At 39.8% G+C, this 19,383-nt stretch overlaps 2 protein-coding genes across 3 annotated transcripts; one reads left to right on the forward strand and one right to left on the reverse strand.

Moving 5' to 3' along the window:
- The first annotated feature begins 168 nt into the window (after positions 1-168).
- On the forward strand, positions 169-8,972 carry LOC139648200 (protein FAM240B). The gene is made up of 3 exons (XM_071524253.1): positions 169-282; positions 1,723-1,844; positions 7,108-8,972. Exons 2-3 carry the CDS (start codon positions 1,723-1,725, stop codon positions 7,217-7,219), a joined length of 234 nt encoding a protein of 77 aa, XP_071380354.1. The 5' UTR covers positions 169-282; the 3' UTR covers positions 7,220-8,972.
- Positions 8,973-12,964: 3,992 nt separating this feature from the next.
- On the reverse strand, positions 12,965-19,067 carry srp19 (signal recognition particle 19). 2 transcript variants are annotated; one of them, XM_071524249.1, is made up of 5 exons: positions 18,906-19,067; positions 17,139-17,214; positions 16,817-16,888; positions 16,202-16,310; positions 12,965-15,040 (listed from the first exon to the last, which is right to left on the reverse strand). In XM_071524249.1, the coding sequence occupies exons 1-5, from the start codon at positions 18,941-18,943 to the stop codon at positions 14,910-14,912; spliced, it is 426 nt and encodes a 141-aa protein (XP_071380350.1). In that variant the 5' UTR covers positions 18,944-19,067; the 3' UTR covers positions 12,965-14,909. The 2 variants fall into 2 exon arrangements, with proteins under 2 accessions (XP_071380350.1, XP_071380351.1); XM_071524250.1 differs by lacking the exon at positions 16,817-16,888.
- Between the last annotated feature and the right edge of the window lie 316 nt (positions 19,068-19,383).

The raw sequence follows: 19,383 nt of genomic DNA on the forward strand, positions 1-19,383 counted from the left end.
CAGTTAAATCCCAACAGACTTGTGAGCGCAATGGAGAGAACAGAGAGAGAGAGAGAGAGAGAGAGAGAGAGAGAGAGAGGAATAAACAGAAACAGAGATCAAGATTTACTGACTGACTGGTGTGTTCAGTTCACATCTAGAATATTTATTTCTGCTGTTCAGCGGTGTGGGGAATCTAGCACTGACACCACATCTCACACACACACACACACACACACACACACACACACACTCTCATCCAGCCTGTGGGACTGAAGGACGCTCAGCTGAACCTCCTGAAAGGTTTGTGTCAAATCTTTCGTTTTTTTTTCTTTTATCAGGAAATCTAAAAAATTTCAACCTGTTGATCATGAAATTCAGTTTTTATATTTCAGTCATTTCGCCGATTCTCTGATCCAGAGTGAATTCCAGTGAGGTCGGGAAATTCTTGTCTCATTGAGTAACCTAATTATAATAAGCTGCGGTCATAACCAGCTTCAGTGGGAGCCAATAGCCAAGGAAAGATTTATTTTATTGAAATATCATAAAAAATATCAGTAAGTAACCTGATGATTTTGCTGCTGCTTTCTAAACACACAAGACACACAAACTCAGAACATTCAAAAAAAATTTAAACACACCAGTCAAACAGATTTTAACTGCTGAAACCATCTATTTCTATTTAAGGACCAATTCTAATCTTCATGCAGCCGCAGTGAAGAGACATGTGTGTGAAGCTCAGCTGGTTTTTTTTATCAGGGAAGTTTGGTTTTAATGGTGAAATAAATCATTAAGATTCAGAGTAGAAATGACAGTAATCAGCCTGGTGGGAGCTGCATGACAGAAACAGCCTGAATAGAATAGAATAGAATAGAATAGAATAGAATAGAATAGAATAGAATAGAATAGAATAAAAACTTTCTTGTTCACATCCATTTTGTCACACAGCCACTGTCACACGGTTAAAACAGACAAGACAGAACAGAACAGAGCTTCCAGTACATTTTCACACTTTTAGAGAAAACAAATTGTGAAAATTAGAACTCTGAAATTTTTTTTTTTAATATGTATTAGATAAATTGTTGTTTGTTATGTGTCATGTTCTTATGCTTATGGATATGGATGGTAATCACTGACTGGAGCTGATAGTTTTCGCTGATTGCTATAATCTTGTTGTTTATTACATTTACCTTTATTATGGTTTAATAGCATGTAAAGCACTTTGCACCTCTGTTTTGAAAAGTGCTGTAGAAGTAGATGATGGTTATTATTAGCAGCAGTAGTAATAGTAGCAGTAGTAATAGTAGTTCCAGTAGTAGTAGCAGTAGTATTATTAGTATTAATAGTATTAGTATTAGTAGTATTAATAGTATTCGTGTTAGTAGTATTAGTAGTATTAGTATTAATAGTATTAGTATTAGTGGTATTAATAGTATTAGTATTAGTGGTATTAATAGTATTAGTATTAGTAGTATTAATAGTATTAGTATTAGTAGTATTAATAGTATTAGTAGTATTAGTATTAATGGTATTAATAGTATTAGTATTAGTAGTATTAATAGTATTAGTATTAGTAGTATTAATAGTATTAGTATTAGTAGTATTAATAGTATTAGTATTAGTAGTATTAATAGTAGTAGTATTAATGGTATTAATAGTAGTAGTATTAATGGTATTAATAGTATTAATAGTATTAGTAGTATTAGTAGTATTAGTAGTAATGATGTCACTGTACTCCTGCAGATGAACCTGGCTCTGATCCATGATAAACTTTTCATTAAGAAGTTCTGGGAGAAGAAGATCGACACTCAGAGTCAGCAGGCTGAGAGCGAAGAGGAGAGGAAGAGCAGGAGCGCACTCTGCAAGTCAGTTCAGTACCTCACATGATGTCACATGACATGACATGACATGACATGACATGACATGATGTCACATGACATGACATAATGTCACATGACATGACGTCACATGACATGACGTCACATGACATGACATTACATCACATCACATGTGACAAAAAGGCATAAGTAAAGGTGGTATTACTACTACTACTACTACCATTACTACTACTATCACTACTACTACTACTGTTACTCCTGATACTGCAATTGCTACTACTAATATTTACTATTATTACTACTACTACTAGAAGTACTATTTCTACTACTACTATTATTAATACCACTACTGCTACTACTACTACGACTAATAATAATCATGAGCTATATTTTTATAGCACGTACTGTATCTAACAGCAGAGTTTCCAAGTGCTTCAGAAGACATAAAGGAGGAATATTAAAGTATGTAATAAGGACGGTCCGTATAAAGAAATGATCCAACCGCACACTGTTACACTCCGTTAACTTACATCTTTATTTTCTTAAGATTTGGCTTGAGAAGCAAACAACGCGTTTCGCCTGTTGGTTCCTCAGGTTCGCTTGTATGTAATAAGGATATTGGACATTGGGAAAACATATTCAAAAAATGTTTAAAATACATAAATAAATAAAAACATAAGAAACAAAATCAACATTACATAAAAGCCAGTCCTTAAAAGCCCTTGGGGAGATGGAGACTGTTTCTGAGGTGTTTAACTGACAGAGACAGGATGACATGTGATACAGACAGACTCAAACCTGTGATGCTGCAGGACGGCACACACACACACACACACACACACACACACACACACACACACTCTCTGCCCCTGAACAGCACAGTGTCAATTAAGTTGTGGGAGGCATGTGACCGTCCAGCAAATAGACACGTCTAAAAACAGATCCTCTCCTTACACACAGCCCAGTCTCTCACCATGCTGCGGGACATACCAGGACACACACACACACACACACACACACACACACACACCCACAGACAATCTGGTTGGGAAAGGTCTTGGTAATAATGATCACTAATGACCGAGCCTGGCTGTAACCTGAACTCATCTTATCAACTCGCTGACAAAAATAAAGTAGAAACTAATAAATCTAAAAATAATTACAAAAAATATAATATTGCAGAAATTTCACAAGGCTATGGATGACTTTTTGTCACAGTTTGTGGTTTATTCTCTCCCAAAACTCCTTTACCTGCTGAATATACTGTATACAGAAAATATTACTGTAATCCCCTGTTTATTTTTTGACAATTTTGCCTTTGTTGGACGTTGCATTCGGTCCGATCTTTTGTTGGTTGCAGCAGTTTATAGAGTCTGAGAGAAAAACACATGACACCAAACTTTGATGCTTCTCCCATTATCCCACTATATTTTAAATAGTGTGTTTGATTGGTCTGTGGGCCCCAATACACACTACTGCAGCTGAAACACGCTGGTTTTTGATATTAAAGTTTTCTCAGTTTTTCTCCAAGACTATCTGAATAATTTAATTTCTTGTGCTGTTTGATTCAGACACGACAGAGGAGCTGCAAGGCTGTAGGTTGCAGATTTATTGATAAATATACAGTATAATAACAAATATACTATATATAACATGCTCACCATAGGCTGTACTCGAAATAGTGCAGGAAAGATCCAGATCTCATCAGATCACCCATAGCAAAGATTCCACAAAATTCACCTCTGCTAATGAAGATTCCCACACAAAATGGTGAATTTTGTGTGGGAATCTTCATTTGTTTTCATCAATTAACCCAATTAAAGGGATAATTAGGGTGAGACATTTGGATATTATTCATTTATTTATTTATTTACGGTTTATTTGATAGGGACAGATACAATATACATAGACAAACTGAAACACACATTTAGTAGTAACAACTACAGAAAACTAGACATGAGTACAAGTTTGTTGCTGAATTAACGAGGAGGATTTGGTAACTCAATATAAATCTGACAACCTTTGTCTCGTACCATCCTTCTAATGCCAAGTCATTTCCATACATTGTAATGAGATTTTCGGGCGTCTACCCCCCTATCCCACCTAACCCCACCACCAGCTATTACACCAACACCCCATAGCCTTACAACAACTACTAGCCTTATCCCTCCTCAGCCCCCAGTCTTCTATCCCCCCTTAACCTTGCACCGCCTCTTCAACCTATCCCGCCTAATCCCCCAGCTATCCATTACCCTGTACCCCTTAATCCCCTCGCTATCCATTACCGGGTACCCCCCAACCCCCGCCGCTCTCTGCCCCCCCGTCTCCTCTAACCCCGGCTCTAGTCCCTGTTAATCGTGTACGTATGTGTGACCCGGCCAGAGGCTGGAAAAACGTGTTGCAGAAAGCTGAGGTGATAATCACACAGCGATGACTGATGGAGGGAGTCTGGACATAGAAACAGAAGGTACAGAACGGACGTGAGACTCGATGAAGTCACTAGATCCGCTGTTAAAGCTGATGATGACATAGCAGTAAGTAATGCAGACCAGATGGAAGAGTGGCTCTAATTCACAAATGGAGGAGAAAAAAATGAGATGCGTCACTACAAAGTTGCCATTTTTAATCTCCATTTGACCAATAACCTGAAACTAATGCGCTGAAGTTTACCAAATGCAAAACTTTTCTTCTTTTCATCAGTGAGTGCTACACTGTAAAAAGTGAAAGGGCTTTGAAGATCTTTAAAGGTGTACAGATTGAAATCATAGAGAACCCCAGTAGGTTCCCTGAGGAACTCCTGCATAAAGCCTTTCATGAATTCTGATGGGGTTTCCACAAACCTCTGTCTGTCTGTCTGTCTGTCTGTCTGTCTGCCTGTCTGTTTCTCTGTCTTTCTGTCTGTCTGTCTGTCTGTTTCTCTGTCTGTCTGCCTGTCTCTCTGTCTGTCTCTCTGTCTGTCTGCCTGTCTCTCTGTCTGTCTGCCTGTCTGTCTGCCTGTCTGTCTGTCTCTGAGGTCAGGAGGATTATCAGCAGCTGAGGGAACAAATGGAATAATCCAGAAAACCTGACAGGAAGGTGGTGGAAAGACAGTCAGGACAGCTGAAACCACAGATTAGGTTACAAACACACACACACATACACACACACACACACACACACACACACACACACACATACGGGCACATATACACACACACACACACACACACTCATGCACACTCATTCACTTATATACTCTCTTTGTCTTTGACTCATACACTGCATTGTTTCTCTTAGATGCACACACTTTCTCTCTCTCTCTCTCTCTCTCTCTCTCTCACACACACACACACACACACACACACACACACACACACACAGTCTCCTGGAAGAGAGCGTTCGCAGCTAATATTTGATTGATGGTGATATGAAGGAGCTAAGTGAAATGCTGATATGACAGTGATAACACCCCAGCTGTCACCAAGATATCAGATCTGTTTGGACTCGATGTCTTGCTCAAAGACGCCACGCCGCCACCTCACTGCATATTAAATATTACCTTTTCTCCCTGGCTCTTATTTCCTTTCCTGGTACTTCACCAATATAGCCTATACTTTCCAAAACGCTGTGCATCCATTCTAGAAGAGTTTTTTGCAACCTGAAATTCATCAGTCAGTATTTCAAAAGCGCAGATGGTTCCATCCTCAAAAATAGAAATATTTACTGAGCAAAGATCTTACAAAAATAGGGGAGTTTGTCCTGTTGGTCAACTTGGCTGTTAAGTGATGAGAACAGAGACACCAATATCATCCGTGTGTTCCCAGTAGATCATTGGCTCCAGAGCTACATGCTAACACTTTAGCATACACGACGTTGAGTGATAGTAGCTCCATGCTAACGCTGATGACATTGAAGTAACAAGTAAACATGTAAAATCTAAACTTTACTGTCATTCAGAACTCACTTCTTAACCAGCAAAGTATCTTGCGCACTCCTTCTCTCTCACAGGTTGTGGTATATTGCCGAAGGACTTTTATTCTGAAGGGCTGCGTGAACTGTGCGTGCAGCAGCATAGAATCAACGTCAGCGAGCTAGCATTAGCTTTAGCTCCTAGCTCCCGAAAGCTGCGTTTTTGGGAAAATGAAAGACTTTATTGGAACGTTGGTGATACCTATGGTGCATTCCACTGCACCGGAAGTCTGAGAAAAACGACTTCCAACACGGAAAAGTGCAACAAAACGGTCGTTCAAGTCGGAATTCCCAGTCGGAAATTTGGGCTAATTTTGCTAATCGTGTACGTATGTGTGACCCGGCCAGAGGCTGGAAAAACGTGTTGCAGAAAGCTGAGGTGATAATCACACAGCGATGACTGATGGAGGGAGTCTGGACATAGAAACAGAAGGTACAGAACGGACATGAGACTAGACGAAGTCACTAGATCCGCTGTTAAATCTGATGATGACATAGCAGTAAGTAATGCAGACCAGATGGAAGAGTGGCTCTAATTCACAAATGGAGGAGAAAAAAATTAAATGCGTCACTACAAAGTTGTCATTTTTAATCTCCATTTGACCAATAACCCAATAACAGAAATATATGGTCAATCTGTCCTTTCATTGTCCCATACCAAAATGCTTATACAATTTCACTCATATTTCAAGTTCACTCAGCAATCACTGACTGACCCAAGGGTGGAGCTACATCACTGGTGGGACAACATGTTTACTGTTTGCTTCTTTCCATTTGTAACGTAATTCAATTGACTTGTGCTTCGTTACTGGATAGAAGTCTTTGCCAGTATTACTAGAGCATTAATAGCTACCGCTAACGTTAATGGGCAAAGGCTGTTGTGTGTCCATGTTTTCCCGAGAAGATGCACTGGAATGCATTTAGATCGGAAGTCGATAATTCCAACTCGGAAATATCGACCTCTGACTTCCAATGGAATGCACCGTGTGGCCTAGGAAGAAGGAGGGGAATTTGAGCCACGAAGCAGCCATTTGGAAACCGCACACAAAGATGAAGCTTGGTAGGTCGTTCAGTACAGAAGTCTTTGGGACGCTAGTAATGACACGTACAAATCAACGGCATCTAGTGTCCCTTTGGGGCTATGTCATCCCCACGTTACAGGGATATGTGAAACGACAAATGTCAGTGACGTTCTTTAACATGATAATCATAATAATCTTACCATCACCTCCTCTTCCTGTGTCCCAGGCTGTGAGAGGAGAAGCAGAACTAGTCTTACATTCTGTCTGAAACCGTCTTTAACCCGACTGAAAGCCTTCCTCTCCTCTTCCTGTGTTTCCAGGCTGAGGGAGGAGTGGGTGGTCCGTCTGGAGAACCGAACCAAACACCTGAAGAACTTCAACGAGGACTACATGAGGAAGAGCAAGATGGCTAAATCAGCTGACCAGACATGAAGACGCACCTCAACGCTGACCCCGGATCAGCTTCCCCATCCTCTGTCTTAAAGGAATAAACTCACTTTTTGGAAAATAAGCTCCTTGATGAACTTCATGTTATGTGATGAGAAGCTTGGTGGCAGTTAGAGCTGTTTGTTCTGTAGTTAGTCTGCTGCTTTAGAGCTGAAAGGGTAAAACAAAGCACTCTCAGGGTTCGGGGTTCCTTTCCCTGCGCAGGGTTATGGGGTTCAGTGCCTTGCTCAAAGGCATCTTGTACACAGATGTTGAGGGAAGAGAGAGCAGCTGGTCCGTGAATTTATTTCTTCTATATTGGCCTTCATGTTAAAGCAAAGAAACAACAAAATATACTTCTGACCTCACTGTACGGAGCCTGATATTGGCCGTCCTGTAGGGAAAAAATTGTGTGTTCACAATATATAAAAAGTGTGCTTGAGTTACATAAAATGGTGTGATTAGATACAAAATGTGTGTATATGAGTTAATATGGAGCCAGTGTAACTGCACCAAGCCCTCTGGAGCAGGCTGGGGTCGAGTCCAATTCAATTGGAATTGGAATTTGAAAAAAAAACAAAAAACTACAGGAAACAAAATGTGAATTGAATTGGACTTTCAGGAAGTTGAATTTAATTAAATTAAATTCTGTGAAATTCCATGTTTTTTTGTTTTTTCTTTCTCTTTTCTTACCACATATCTGATGACACGTCTTACAAGTGGAATTTCATGGAATTTCATGGAATTCAATTCTGTTTCCTGTCATTCCAATTCAATTCCCATTCTGTTTCCTTACAGCCGAGAGACTTTCACGTTCACACTGCAGGAACCGACCTGGAGTTTACCTGCATTCTCAGTTCAGTTCATGAACGGCCCGAGCCTGATCTGAGAGTTTGTCCTCTGACCTGCAGACTGACGCTGGTGAAGACCATCAGCTCTCAATATCCAGACTGAAACTCCATGAAGGAGTTAAATCAAACACATGCTTTAAAAAACGTGTGCTCATTTTATTAACTTGAGGGCTCATGTTCATTCATTTGCTTGCAGGAATTATGAAATTATGTGCACAAAATAATGAAAATGAGAGTACGAATGAACCAAAACCAGGGAATGCAACATGTCTTGTGCACTTGAATTAATCAAAACAGGGACATGAGGTGTATCTCATCTGCTCATGTCACCATCTCATGTACTCGGTGTAATAATTTGTGGCCTTGAAACATATATTTTATTTCCCTGCGGCTCTGTATTATCGTCCCAACACTTTGGCTTAAAAAAGACAAACTTTAGCTCAATTTTGGGCAGGTTGGATGAAAGCGTGTGCCTGTTGATGTTAGTGTGTTACGGTGCTGTAGAGCTGATGCTGAGCCAGCTGCTCCCTCCATCAAACACACAGTCTTCTCCTCACAGAGCAGGACGTTGGTCAAGGAGTTTATTGGCTCAAAAAGTTGGTTTATTCCTTTAACTTTAGCTGCTAGTTTGGAAAATGCCTCACAGAACTGACTTTTAACTCTCTGTGCTTCATTTACCATTTTAACTCCTGTTATACATCCACACATCTGGAATACTGAGGGGCTTTGTTGTTTTGCATAACTCATGGTTCATTTTCATTGCATTCTAGTTTTAACATCGAGAAAACGTGTCATCGACTGTTTCCCTGTGAAAACGAGCCAAGAAACAGACTAGATCTGTCACAGAGGGTTAGAAGTCAGTATTTGTGTTCTCCTGATATAGAGCAGAGAACTTCCTGGTTGTTCAATAAAAGCGTATATTATTTTCTGCTTCCCCTCTTTCTGCTCTTAGTGTCAGCAAAATTATACAACACACAGCACCATTCGATTTCTCTACTTCAGTTTTTCTACTTTTGTATTTCAGGGTACATTTACCTTCAGAACACCGGACAATCCCTTTTCTCCCATCTCTTACATCCTGAACACCAGGACAGATGATCAGAGAGACGCTGATGAGCGTTTCATGCAGCCAAGAAGAAGAAGAAAAAGAAACTTAATGATTTCTTTGGGGAAACTGGATCATTGCAGCAGCAAATATTAGGATACAGCAGAGAAAAATAGAAAATAAATAAGCAAACATTATACATTATACAGCCGATCTTTCTGTTTCTGTCACTATAAAAAAGTGATTTGATCGACAGTCACAAAATGCTAACTAGCTAACCGAGGCTAACGGTCATTTCTGGTCTGTTAGCATTTTGTGATCCTCGATCAAATCTCTGTTTTCTAGTCTCTCAGTCGTCTGACAACAGAAACAGAAAGATGTCAGTGACAACAGCTGTATTGAGTTAAACACTATGTTGAAACACTGAATCAGTGATCACAGACAGAAAGTTGCTTCTTCACATTGCTGCCAATGGAGAGAACTGATCTATGACCTGCAGAAGAACGGCAGCCATGTTTGTGAAAAAGGTTTGTTACAACCCCAGAAAGTTGAAATGTAAGAATGAAAGGTATAAAGAACATGCCTGTACACAGACTGCGCCACACAATAGCAGTGGAACATACTGAGGCAAAGAAAAAATGAATGAAAAAAAACCAACACATATATGAAAATGTAGCGGCTATCCTGACCAGCAGTTAGCCACTCGGCTGGGTGCGGGAGAAGAAGACCTTGTTTTTGACGCGCTTCAATGAATAGATGTCCAGGCAGTCTTCACTGTTGGGTAGAGCTGGGTATCGTTTAAAAAATTATGATACCAGTACCAATACCAGCACCCTTAAAGTGATACCGATACCAATAGAGTACTTCAACTGCCAACTCCGTCACACACACCGCGCTCGACTTCACCTCCACAGACTGTCTGGGCTGTAGCTGCTGCGGTAGTGGACCAATCACACGTCGCATTAAATCGCTTGTGGTGATTGGCTGCAAGCAAAACCGTACAAATAGTCATTTTTTTCTAGATCTGTGTACAAAAAGTATCGAATACAGGTATCGTTTGACTGGAGAAGTTTCGATACTACTTGGTACTGAGTTATTTCGGTCGATACCTTAAAGCTGTGGAGTACCGATACCCAGCCCTACTGTTGGGTGAGGTTCCCCTTTAATGAAGGTTTCGGTTTACAGCAAAATTACTTAGTTGAATGATATTGATAAACTGATTTTATATTGCAAACAAAACCTGTATGGTGATATGATGGCTGGCTTGGCTTTCTGGTGTGGCTGCGGCCGTGCGGTAAAAACCGTGAGATCTCCCATTAGACCTGTTGCACCTGTGCCCATATAGATTTCACCTACCACACTAATCTACACTGCCACCCGGTGGTAAACTTGATATAGGCTACAAATTATAAACAGACATAAATACACAGACATAATTAATGGCTCCTACAGAAAATATACCAACGGTATGAAATAAATGCGGTATGAGATAAGTGGAAATAATGATTCTTTCCACAGTGTTGAAGTCCAGATCCTGCTGTCAGACTGAGAACAGACTCATCTGTTAGTGTCTGCAGGCTGTTGAGGTCCAGCTCCTGGACTCTGGAAGCTGGATTAGAGCGTTCCTCGGGGGAACCAGCAGGTTATTTTATCTCTGCTGCTCATGTGATCAGGACACAGTGAACATGCTTCAGATTCCCGTCTCTCCTCAGTCTGCAGACGCTCCACATCAACACGACCGCTCACATCCAATCAAGATTATTTATAACTTACACTGAGCTATTTTCCTCTCTGTGGAGTATTTATTATAAGAATACATCCTGTATGTTGTTGCTGTGCGTCTGTACTCTGCCTCACACTGCAGACGGCTCGAAATCATAATAATAACAATAATAGTTTTAATAATTTTATTCATATAGCACCTTTCTTAAAACAAGTTTACAAAGTGCTTCACAAAACTATTTAAGTACAAAAACAAACAGGTTATATAGAACAGATGAGACTTGGTGTTAATCACAGCTGAGGTTTACTCAGGAAAATACCACTCAGAGACATTTGACAAGTTAATTTCCAGAACTCAGTGTAATCCATTTTGCGGGGGAAAAAAAATCATAACCTGAAGTTCTTCGATATTTCTAAAATCTAGAGGATCCCGTCTGTAAAAGTAGTTTTATTTAGTCAGCGAAGGACCCAAGATATCTCCAGTTATTTAAACAGTTAAAGACCAGGTTGTAAATGAGCTTGGTGTGTCATTTTAAACATCAGTCTGTCATTATCAGATGGATGTTGCTGCCTTGGTCTAAAGACTGAAGCCTCTGTCTCACACCAGTCTACATAAATACTACTTGCTGTAATATTATATATCTATTAATATACTGTAGGTAGATGAGTCGTCAATTTTAAGACTAAATTCATGGCCTTTGTTTTTTTTTGTTTTTTTTAGATAGTTCACAGTAGAGACATGAAGCAGCGTCCCAGCTGGAATCAAACCTGCAACCTTTCAGCTACACCAAACCCCTTAATTTTATTCCTGAAATGTCCTTAATTTCTCATTACATAAACATTAATTATCCATTAAAAATAACAGCTTTAAAAGTAAGGTTAGTATCATGGGTTTATAAGGGATTTATTCATGGGTTGATTCACAGAGACTCTAGAAATTAAGGGATTTTTCATGCCTTTTGTGCAGGTTTACAGGTTATTAAGTGGAAATTAATGGAAAAGTTCCTGTCTCCCTGAATTTCACATTAAATTAGAAAGTAAGGAGTCAAGATTAAGGAGGTGTTTAAGGATGTTTTGATGGAATCTCCTCCATTAATAACTCCCTTAATTAATTTTAAGGGGATTTTGAATGAATTAAAGGGTGAATTAATGTAAATTAATGAAAATATAGGGTTATTTTAAGGGATTACTGGTTCGTAGAGCGGTGCATGTTTAGCTGACTGAGCCACCAGGGCAACTCCTAACTTTCAATAAATTTATGGCAAGATCAGTGGGGGAAAAAAATCCTCAAATCCTTTACTGAAGTAAAAGTAGCAATACTGTAATAGAGAAATACTCCATTAAAAGTAAAAGTTCTGCATTCAAAAGTTTACTTCAGTAAAAGTATAGAAGTATTAGCAGTAAAATGACCTGAAGTATAAAAGTAAAAGTCGTCATTCTGTCAGAGAGTTAAATTATTGAAGCATGAACCTGTCAGAAGTATTTTAATGTTGTCGGTCTAACTGCTCCATGTACTGTTGGGGAGTTTAAACTCTAACAATGCAACATATTTTATGAGCTTATTGTATGTTTTGCATGTAAAACCTTATTCTGCAAAGTAACTAGAAACTCCAGCTGGCAGATAAATGTAGTGGAGGAAAAGTAGAAAGTCTCACAAGATGGAAATACTCAAGTAAAGTGCCAGTAACCTAAAAAAATGTGACTTCCTATAATGGGACCTTTAATATGAAACCAGTGGATCTGTCTGTTGTGAAAACAAACAGGTTCATTCTCCAGTTTGTCCGGCAGAGAAAAACACGACTCAGCAGATTAACGGACGGACACGGTAAAGCTCGTTTCTCAAAAAAGTTGTTGAGGATTAAAGGGGCAGTAAGTGTGATATTTTTTACTGTTTCATGACACAAAATGACCACAATACATCTTGTAATTCCTCCTAGTCGCCACCGGAGGTCACAGATTCTCCTTTGAAGAAAAAACCCCCAAAAAACAGCCTTTTTCCAGACCGACAGCCGTTGATGTTGAAACTGAACGTGGTTTCTGATCAGTTTCATGGGTTTTGTGAAACTTGCTTAAAAACAAAGAATAAAAGGAGAAGAAAACGCATCAAAAATCACTGAGACAGCAGTTTAGAGGTTTTCATGCCACAGATTTATTTTTCCAGAATTAAAAAAAAGTCATTTTCAGACCAGCGACAACCATGGAGTTTTGAAATGATACAAAAGGTTTCACAGGCCCTCTGGATGTGGAACTTCAACATGATCAACTGAACTTTAACATGAAAATCAGAAAATCTGGAATTCCAGCGGCTGTCACATGGCAGCAGAGTGAGAGACTGTAAACTGACCGACACAAAGAAAGAAACCTCACATCTTCATAAAAACCAGGTTCAGGTTCAGGTTCGGGTTGCGTCGAGTCAGAAGATCCTTCAGGAACCGACAGGAACACAAGAAGGGCCTGAGAACCAAAACCTGCTCCATGCTGACTGCATTTAAAGAAATATTCCACTTAAGTTTTAACACGGAGGTTATTATGAAAAGTTTGTAGCGTTCAGATTTTTACTTACCAAGAGAATTTCACTGCAGCGCATTTTATAGATAGATTTATAGATATAGATTTTTATAGATATATTAGAGATTTCATAGAGAGAACACAGCAGAGGGATACCAGTTAGGAGAGATAGTTCCTGTTTAGGAGACCGGATCTACTTTTATTGGTAGCGCATTACAATAAGGGCACATTAATTAAGGGTTAGTTCATGCTTAATAAGCATTAACTAATGTGTTAACTCATGTGTCTGGTAATCATTTACTAATGGTGTTCATGTTAACTAAGGTATTAATTTATACATAATTTAATAGTCATCTTTATAAACTATTAAAATAATGTATAAATTAATACCTTAGTTAACATGAACACCATTAGTAAATTACACATTAGTTAACTGTTAATTAAGGGTTAACTTAGTGACCCTTATTGTAAAGTGTTACCCTTTTATTTTTAAATACTAATTTTAGTGTAAACAAAGAATAGAAATCCAAAATGGACCCAGGATGCTTTGCAGTCTTACAGCAGGATCTGCTGCTGAATCTGTTCACCAATGAGTTCAATGGGAAGTAAAAAATCTGAAGCTACAAACTCGTCCGGCTGCATCTGATCTTGGTGAGGAGATTATATTCTGGTTTTCAAATAAATAACCGCCATGTTAAATCTATGGGTCTATATGAACCAATCCTTTACCGTCCGGTTGATCCAATCGGATCGCTGGAATCCCAAAACACTCAGAAGTCCTGCAGGTTTGGGATTTTTCTCTTGGGCTCTTAAAGATCACTTTTGACTCGGGCCAAAATGAAAAATCAATATTCATAAAACTTCTAAATAAAATATAATCACCATAATGTCCCATCACATGCTCCAACTTCTGATTTCTTCAGTTGCTTCTAATCAAATTTACCAAACAAGATGCTGGGAAGGGGAGCCGTCGTGTTCCTGAAATATAAAGTTTAATTAAAAAAGGTGTGTGTGTGTGTGTGTGTATTTAATATAAACAAAGATGGACGCCATCCTGCATCCCTTCACACACTTTCCCCCTCCGGCTCTCTGTTTTGCTGCTGGTGAATGAAATCCTCATGCCTCCACAAAAAAAAAACAACAAAAAAAAAAAACACTTTCACGAATTTTCTAAACGGAATTTATTTTCCAACTGATGCTCGTGTATTTTTGGAAACTAAATAAAGTGATGTACGTTTCATGGGCCGCGGGTCAAGGAAATGTTCAATGTAGTCAGAATATTGTCAAGAATTAAAGAGAAAAACAGACTCATTTCCACATCGACCACCATGTGTTTTGAGAGCCAACTTGTTAAATTAACATCAGACTGGGTAAAACTTAAAGTACAAACATCAAAATCACAAAAAAAAAAAAAAAATCGGCCCAGGAACACAGAACTCACTCACTTTAACTCAAATGAAAAAGAAAAATACCCAAATTGTGAGTTATGAGGGTTTCATTCTCCCAGACATTCAGTCAAAACAATCGATTTATGATGAAAATGATTAAAAAAAAAAACAGATGGAGATTTTCATTTCTTCTTCTTCTTGCTCTTCTTGCCCCCCTCCCCCTGCTGGGAGCTGGTGTCTCCTCCTCCGCTCTTCTGGGTGCGAGTCTTCAGCTTGGGGATCATCTCCGCCACGTAAAACATCACGTCTTTACCTGAGAGAAGAGAAGAGAAGAGAAAGGTTGAAGAGAAAGGAGAGAAGAGAAGAGAAGAGAAGAGAAGAGAGGGGTTGGGCTGCGTTCAGCTCCATGTAAAACACTTTCTTCTTCTGTTGTCTGTTCTGAATCCCCAAAAGGCCCCGGATGAAAAATGGCCGACAAACAAAGTGGAATTCGGTTCCAACTTGTGGATTTATTCTCCATCGGTTTTACACAAAGGGTAGAAACTGCTTCCAGCGTGAAGTGTATCCCACAATGCACCGCTCTGCTCCAGTCGCTGAATCTGCGCTAGAGCTGAACAACTAATCGAAATTTTATCGAAATCACAATATGGCCTACTGCAATTTTCAAATCACAGGAGGCACAATATTTGTTAAAGGTGAAATGTGTCAAAATAGCATTTTAAAGTAAATATTGTGGTGCTGCAGAGATGTCCTGGCCTACACATCATATTCTACAGACTTAAGAAAACATCTTTGTTTGCTACAGATCCCCGCAAAAATCACACCATAATCATTTTAATGAAAATGAGAATAATGATGTAAAAATTATTATTCCCTCTAATATCGCAAATCATATCGCAATTGCAATATCAGTCAAAATAATAACAGAATGGCAGCTGATAGAAATTGTGTATATCCTGTAAAAGTAAGATGATTTGGCAACTTCCACTTTTGATCATATTTTTTGTGTTTGAAGTTTTCATAAAGCTGCATCTAGGGCTGGGCGATATGGTTGAAATCAATATCATGATAATCATATGGATTTTTCTCGATATCAATATATATCACGATATGGTTCATGTATGCAAAATCACGTTAAATAATCAAATTAATGTTCATCTCCGACCGAATGGTGATGTTAGGTGTGATGTCAAACAAAACAGAAATATTCAAATAATATTCCTACCATCCCTCATTTTATCAGAGTTTTTAAGTAAAATTTGCTTGTCATCATCGATTCAGACAGCAGAAATGTGTCACGATATTAAAATATCTTCATATCATCACCATATGATTCCACTGAAAGACGATAAATGATAATATTGAATTATCGCCCAGCCCTAATTACATCTCAGTTAAATCTGCACACAGCACAGCAGCTCCAGGATCAGTTAGACGGTCTGCTCACTGCAGGTTTACAGGGAGAGTGACTTACGGCTGCTGAACCTCTCCTGACAGAGGTTCCCGTCTTCCTGCTTGAGCTGAATTCTGACCCGACCTCTGAACTGGACGTCCCGGTTCCACTCCCTGGGGTGCATCTTGTTCTGGAGCACACACACACACACACAGAGAGAGAGTATAATGTCGTGTGTATGATGTGTTATCTAATGCGGTGGTTCTCAACATGGGGTCCGGGGACCACCGTGGGTCCTTGAGGGCGTTCCAGGGGGTCCCCAGCAAATTGATAAATTGTTAAACGTCACGGTTATTTCAGTTAACACAATTAGAGAATGTAGAAGAATGACTGTTTTGATCATAGTTTCTCTGTTATCTCTCTACTACAATACAGACAGTTGTGGACAAAATCATATCTAACAGTAAAAATATTCTCAGATTTGGGTCAGACAGACAGAAATCTCATCAAATGGGGGTCTGTGGCTCTAATGTGGAGTAAATTAGGGTCCTTGATAAGAAAAAGGTTGAGAATCACTGATCTAATGGACAGACTGTCTGAAGTGTTTTTATCCCACGATGCCAGAGAAACATCAGACACAGCTCTGATCTGTTGGACCCGTCTGTCCCGTCCGTCCCGGCCGTAGCGGCGGCGTACCTCTACGTAGACGTTGGCTCCAGCGGCGGTCAGGACGTCTCTGATCTCGGCGCAGGACGGATTCTCCACCGCCTGCAGGGACACAACATCAGCTGTTCTGGTTCATTCAGGAGACTCATGCCGAGAACATAATGCTGCATCCGATCTTGGTGAGTAGATTATATTCTGGTTTTCATGGCGGTCAAGAGCTGAATAACCCCCGTATTAAAACTATTGAAACTAAGTGGAATATTGCTTTAATGGGGAAGTTGACCAAGGAGACAATCTACCAAAAACTCAGTGTATTCCTTTAAAACGTCATGAAAACAACGTGAAGCGTCACCTTCTCTGAAGGGATCCTGCGTCCTTCAGCCAGCGTCTTCTTACTGTTGATGTAGACTGGATACAGGCAGATAAACCTGAGGCACAACACACACACACACACACACACACACACACACACCAAATTTAATGCTACCTGGAACTGAATTTCAGACGAGTTGCGATTGGTCGGCTCGCTCTATGTGAAAGCGGATCACATCAGACTGTTGGAACCTTCTGTGCGTCCGACCCGGGAATCTGAGTCACAAAGGAAGATTCCCAGGATTTTCACTCGGTCTTGAAGAGGGGAAATTACCGGATAGACTTTTCCGGAATATCGGCCCTGACATGGAAGATTTCTGTGTGAAGCTGCATGTGTGGAAGAGGCTTTACATGTAGTTTCAGCAGAAACAGAGCTGGTCTGGGCTGCTGAAAGATTTTCAGCTCTGAAAAGGTCTGAGTCTATATGTTGTAATTGCAATTTATATCACAATTGCAATACAATATACAGATTTTTCTGCAAACAAGAAACATTTTTAACCAAACTTGAGATGTTGTTGCATAAATTGGCTCGTGGTTTGAATACAGTGATTATTAAGTATTTTTTTTATAATGTGTAATTGAATATACAGTAGGCCAGAACAGAAAACCATATTTAGGATTTTTTTTATTAATTGTGCAGCCGGAGTCCTGACCCACAGTTTAAGACGGGTTCCCACATGTTTTCATATACAGTAAAAGGCTTCAGATACATTCAGATTTGGACATGGATCCATATGAGAGGATTCTGTCTGAGAAAAGTTCTGGTTTTGGTGCAAAAGGGAGAAACAGTTTATACTGCAGGTGGTGAGAGCAAACCCTCATTTCTAGAACACTGTGTCACTGTCCTGTCTCCTCATGAAATAATTCATGAAATTACATTACACTTATGTTGCTGGCCTCCCTGAACCCCACAAGGAAATGCTGGCCTAAATGGCAAACTGACCCGGAAGTGGTCAAACTTCCAAACAGAGAGGAGGGAGGGGGAGGGGATAAAAAATGTTTACTGTAAAATCACTAGCTACTTGATTCACAAAAAACCTAATTTACATTGCAGATAATCCCATCTCACAGCCGTGTAAAGTCGCAGATTGCCACCCTCCATCGACTTTAGCTGAGGTTTAATATGTTCACGGTCTTTGGGTCAAACGGAGGTACACGTCATGCTAGGCTACACGGCTACTGAGCTAGCTAGCCGAAATCACAGCTAAAAGGACAGGATTAGCCCGATACATGACGTTCTCTTGTATGGAGAGAAAGCTAGGCCAAACTTAATGAAAACAATCTGCCAATTTAAAGTTGCCTTACTTCTTGGTCAACATGATACCTCGTAAAACATGATTTTAAACCTTTTCCGAATCGTTAGGCTCCACTGGTACATTCGGCATACACATAATCCACAAAATAAATGGTACTTGTAGAATAGTTCAACATTTAGAATCGGTTCGCCTGATATTCGTGCAAACTTGTTCCATTTCAGTACGCCGTGTTAAAGTGGTGGTGAACATTTTATTGAATGAAGTGCTGCTGGGTGGGTTATATCTGTGCCGAATCGAAGAGTTGTTCCTCGACAATGAGAAAAGGTCTTCAGTAATACTTTATGCGTTACGCCACATTTGCCAATCAACAAGACTCCATTACATTTCGACATTTTTGAATGGAATTCGGCTCTCTCCATACATGACGAGCTAAGGGCTAATAGCAAGTTAGCTTAGCTTGGCTAACAGGCTAGCTTTAACTATGGACTTACCTCTCTTTATCAGCGGGGTTTGTACTTAGATGAGCCATTATTTGACAGCTGTGTTGTTGTTCTGACTGTACAGGAGTGGATCCCAGCTGGATGGAGCAGCTACTGCCTGATTTGTGCCATAAAACTCGCGGCCATATGGCTTCACATGCAGATAAACTGTGACTGTTGACAACCGGCCGGTGTGCTCGGTTTAATGCACTCAGTGTCCCGGTCAGAGAGAGGAGCACCGCCCAGCCAGTGTAACCCTACGTATATATTCAAACTAACCCATTGAAAGTAGAGTGGCGCATTTGCCAAATGCTTGGGAGTTTCATTGCCTTGCTTAAGGGCACATCAGTTGCAGTTATGGAAGACAGTGATATTAGCAACTTGTCGTTTTTCATATGTTTCACTCCACACTCAGAAACCTTCACCAGTCCGGGAACTGAACCTAAGACCTTTAGCTCTCCAGCTCTCTGCTCTCAATCGCGCTTGAAAC

This window comes from Centroberyx affinis, unplaced genomic scaffold, assembly GCF_046629955.1.
Source record: "Centroberyx affinis isolate AG114_WGS23_722 - 3 ecotype Tasmania unplaced genomic scaffold, CSIRO-AGI_Caff_v1 ptg001170l_1, whole genome shotgun sequence".
Classification (NCBI taxonomy): Eukaryota; Metazoa; Chordata; class Actinopteri; order Beryciformes; family Berycidae; genus Centroberyx; species Centroberyx affinis.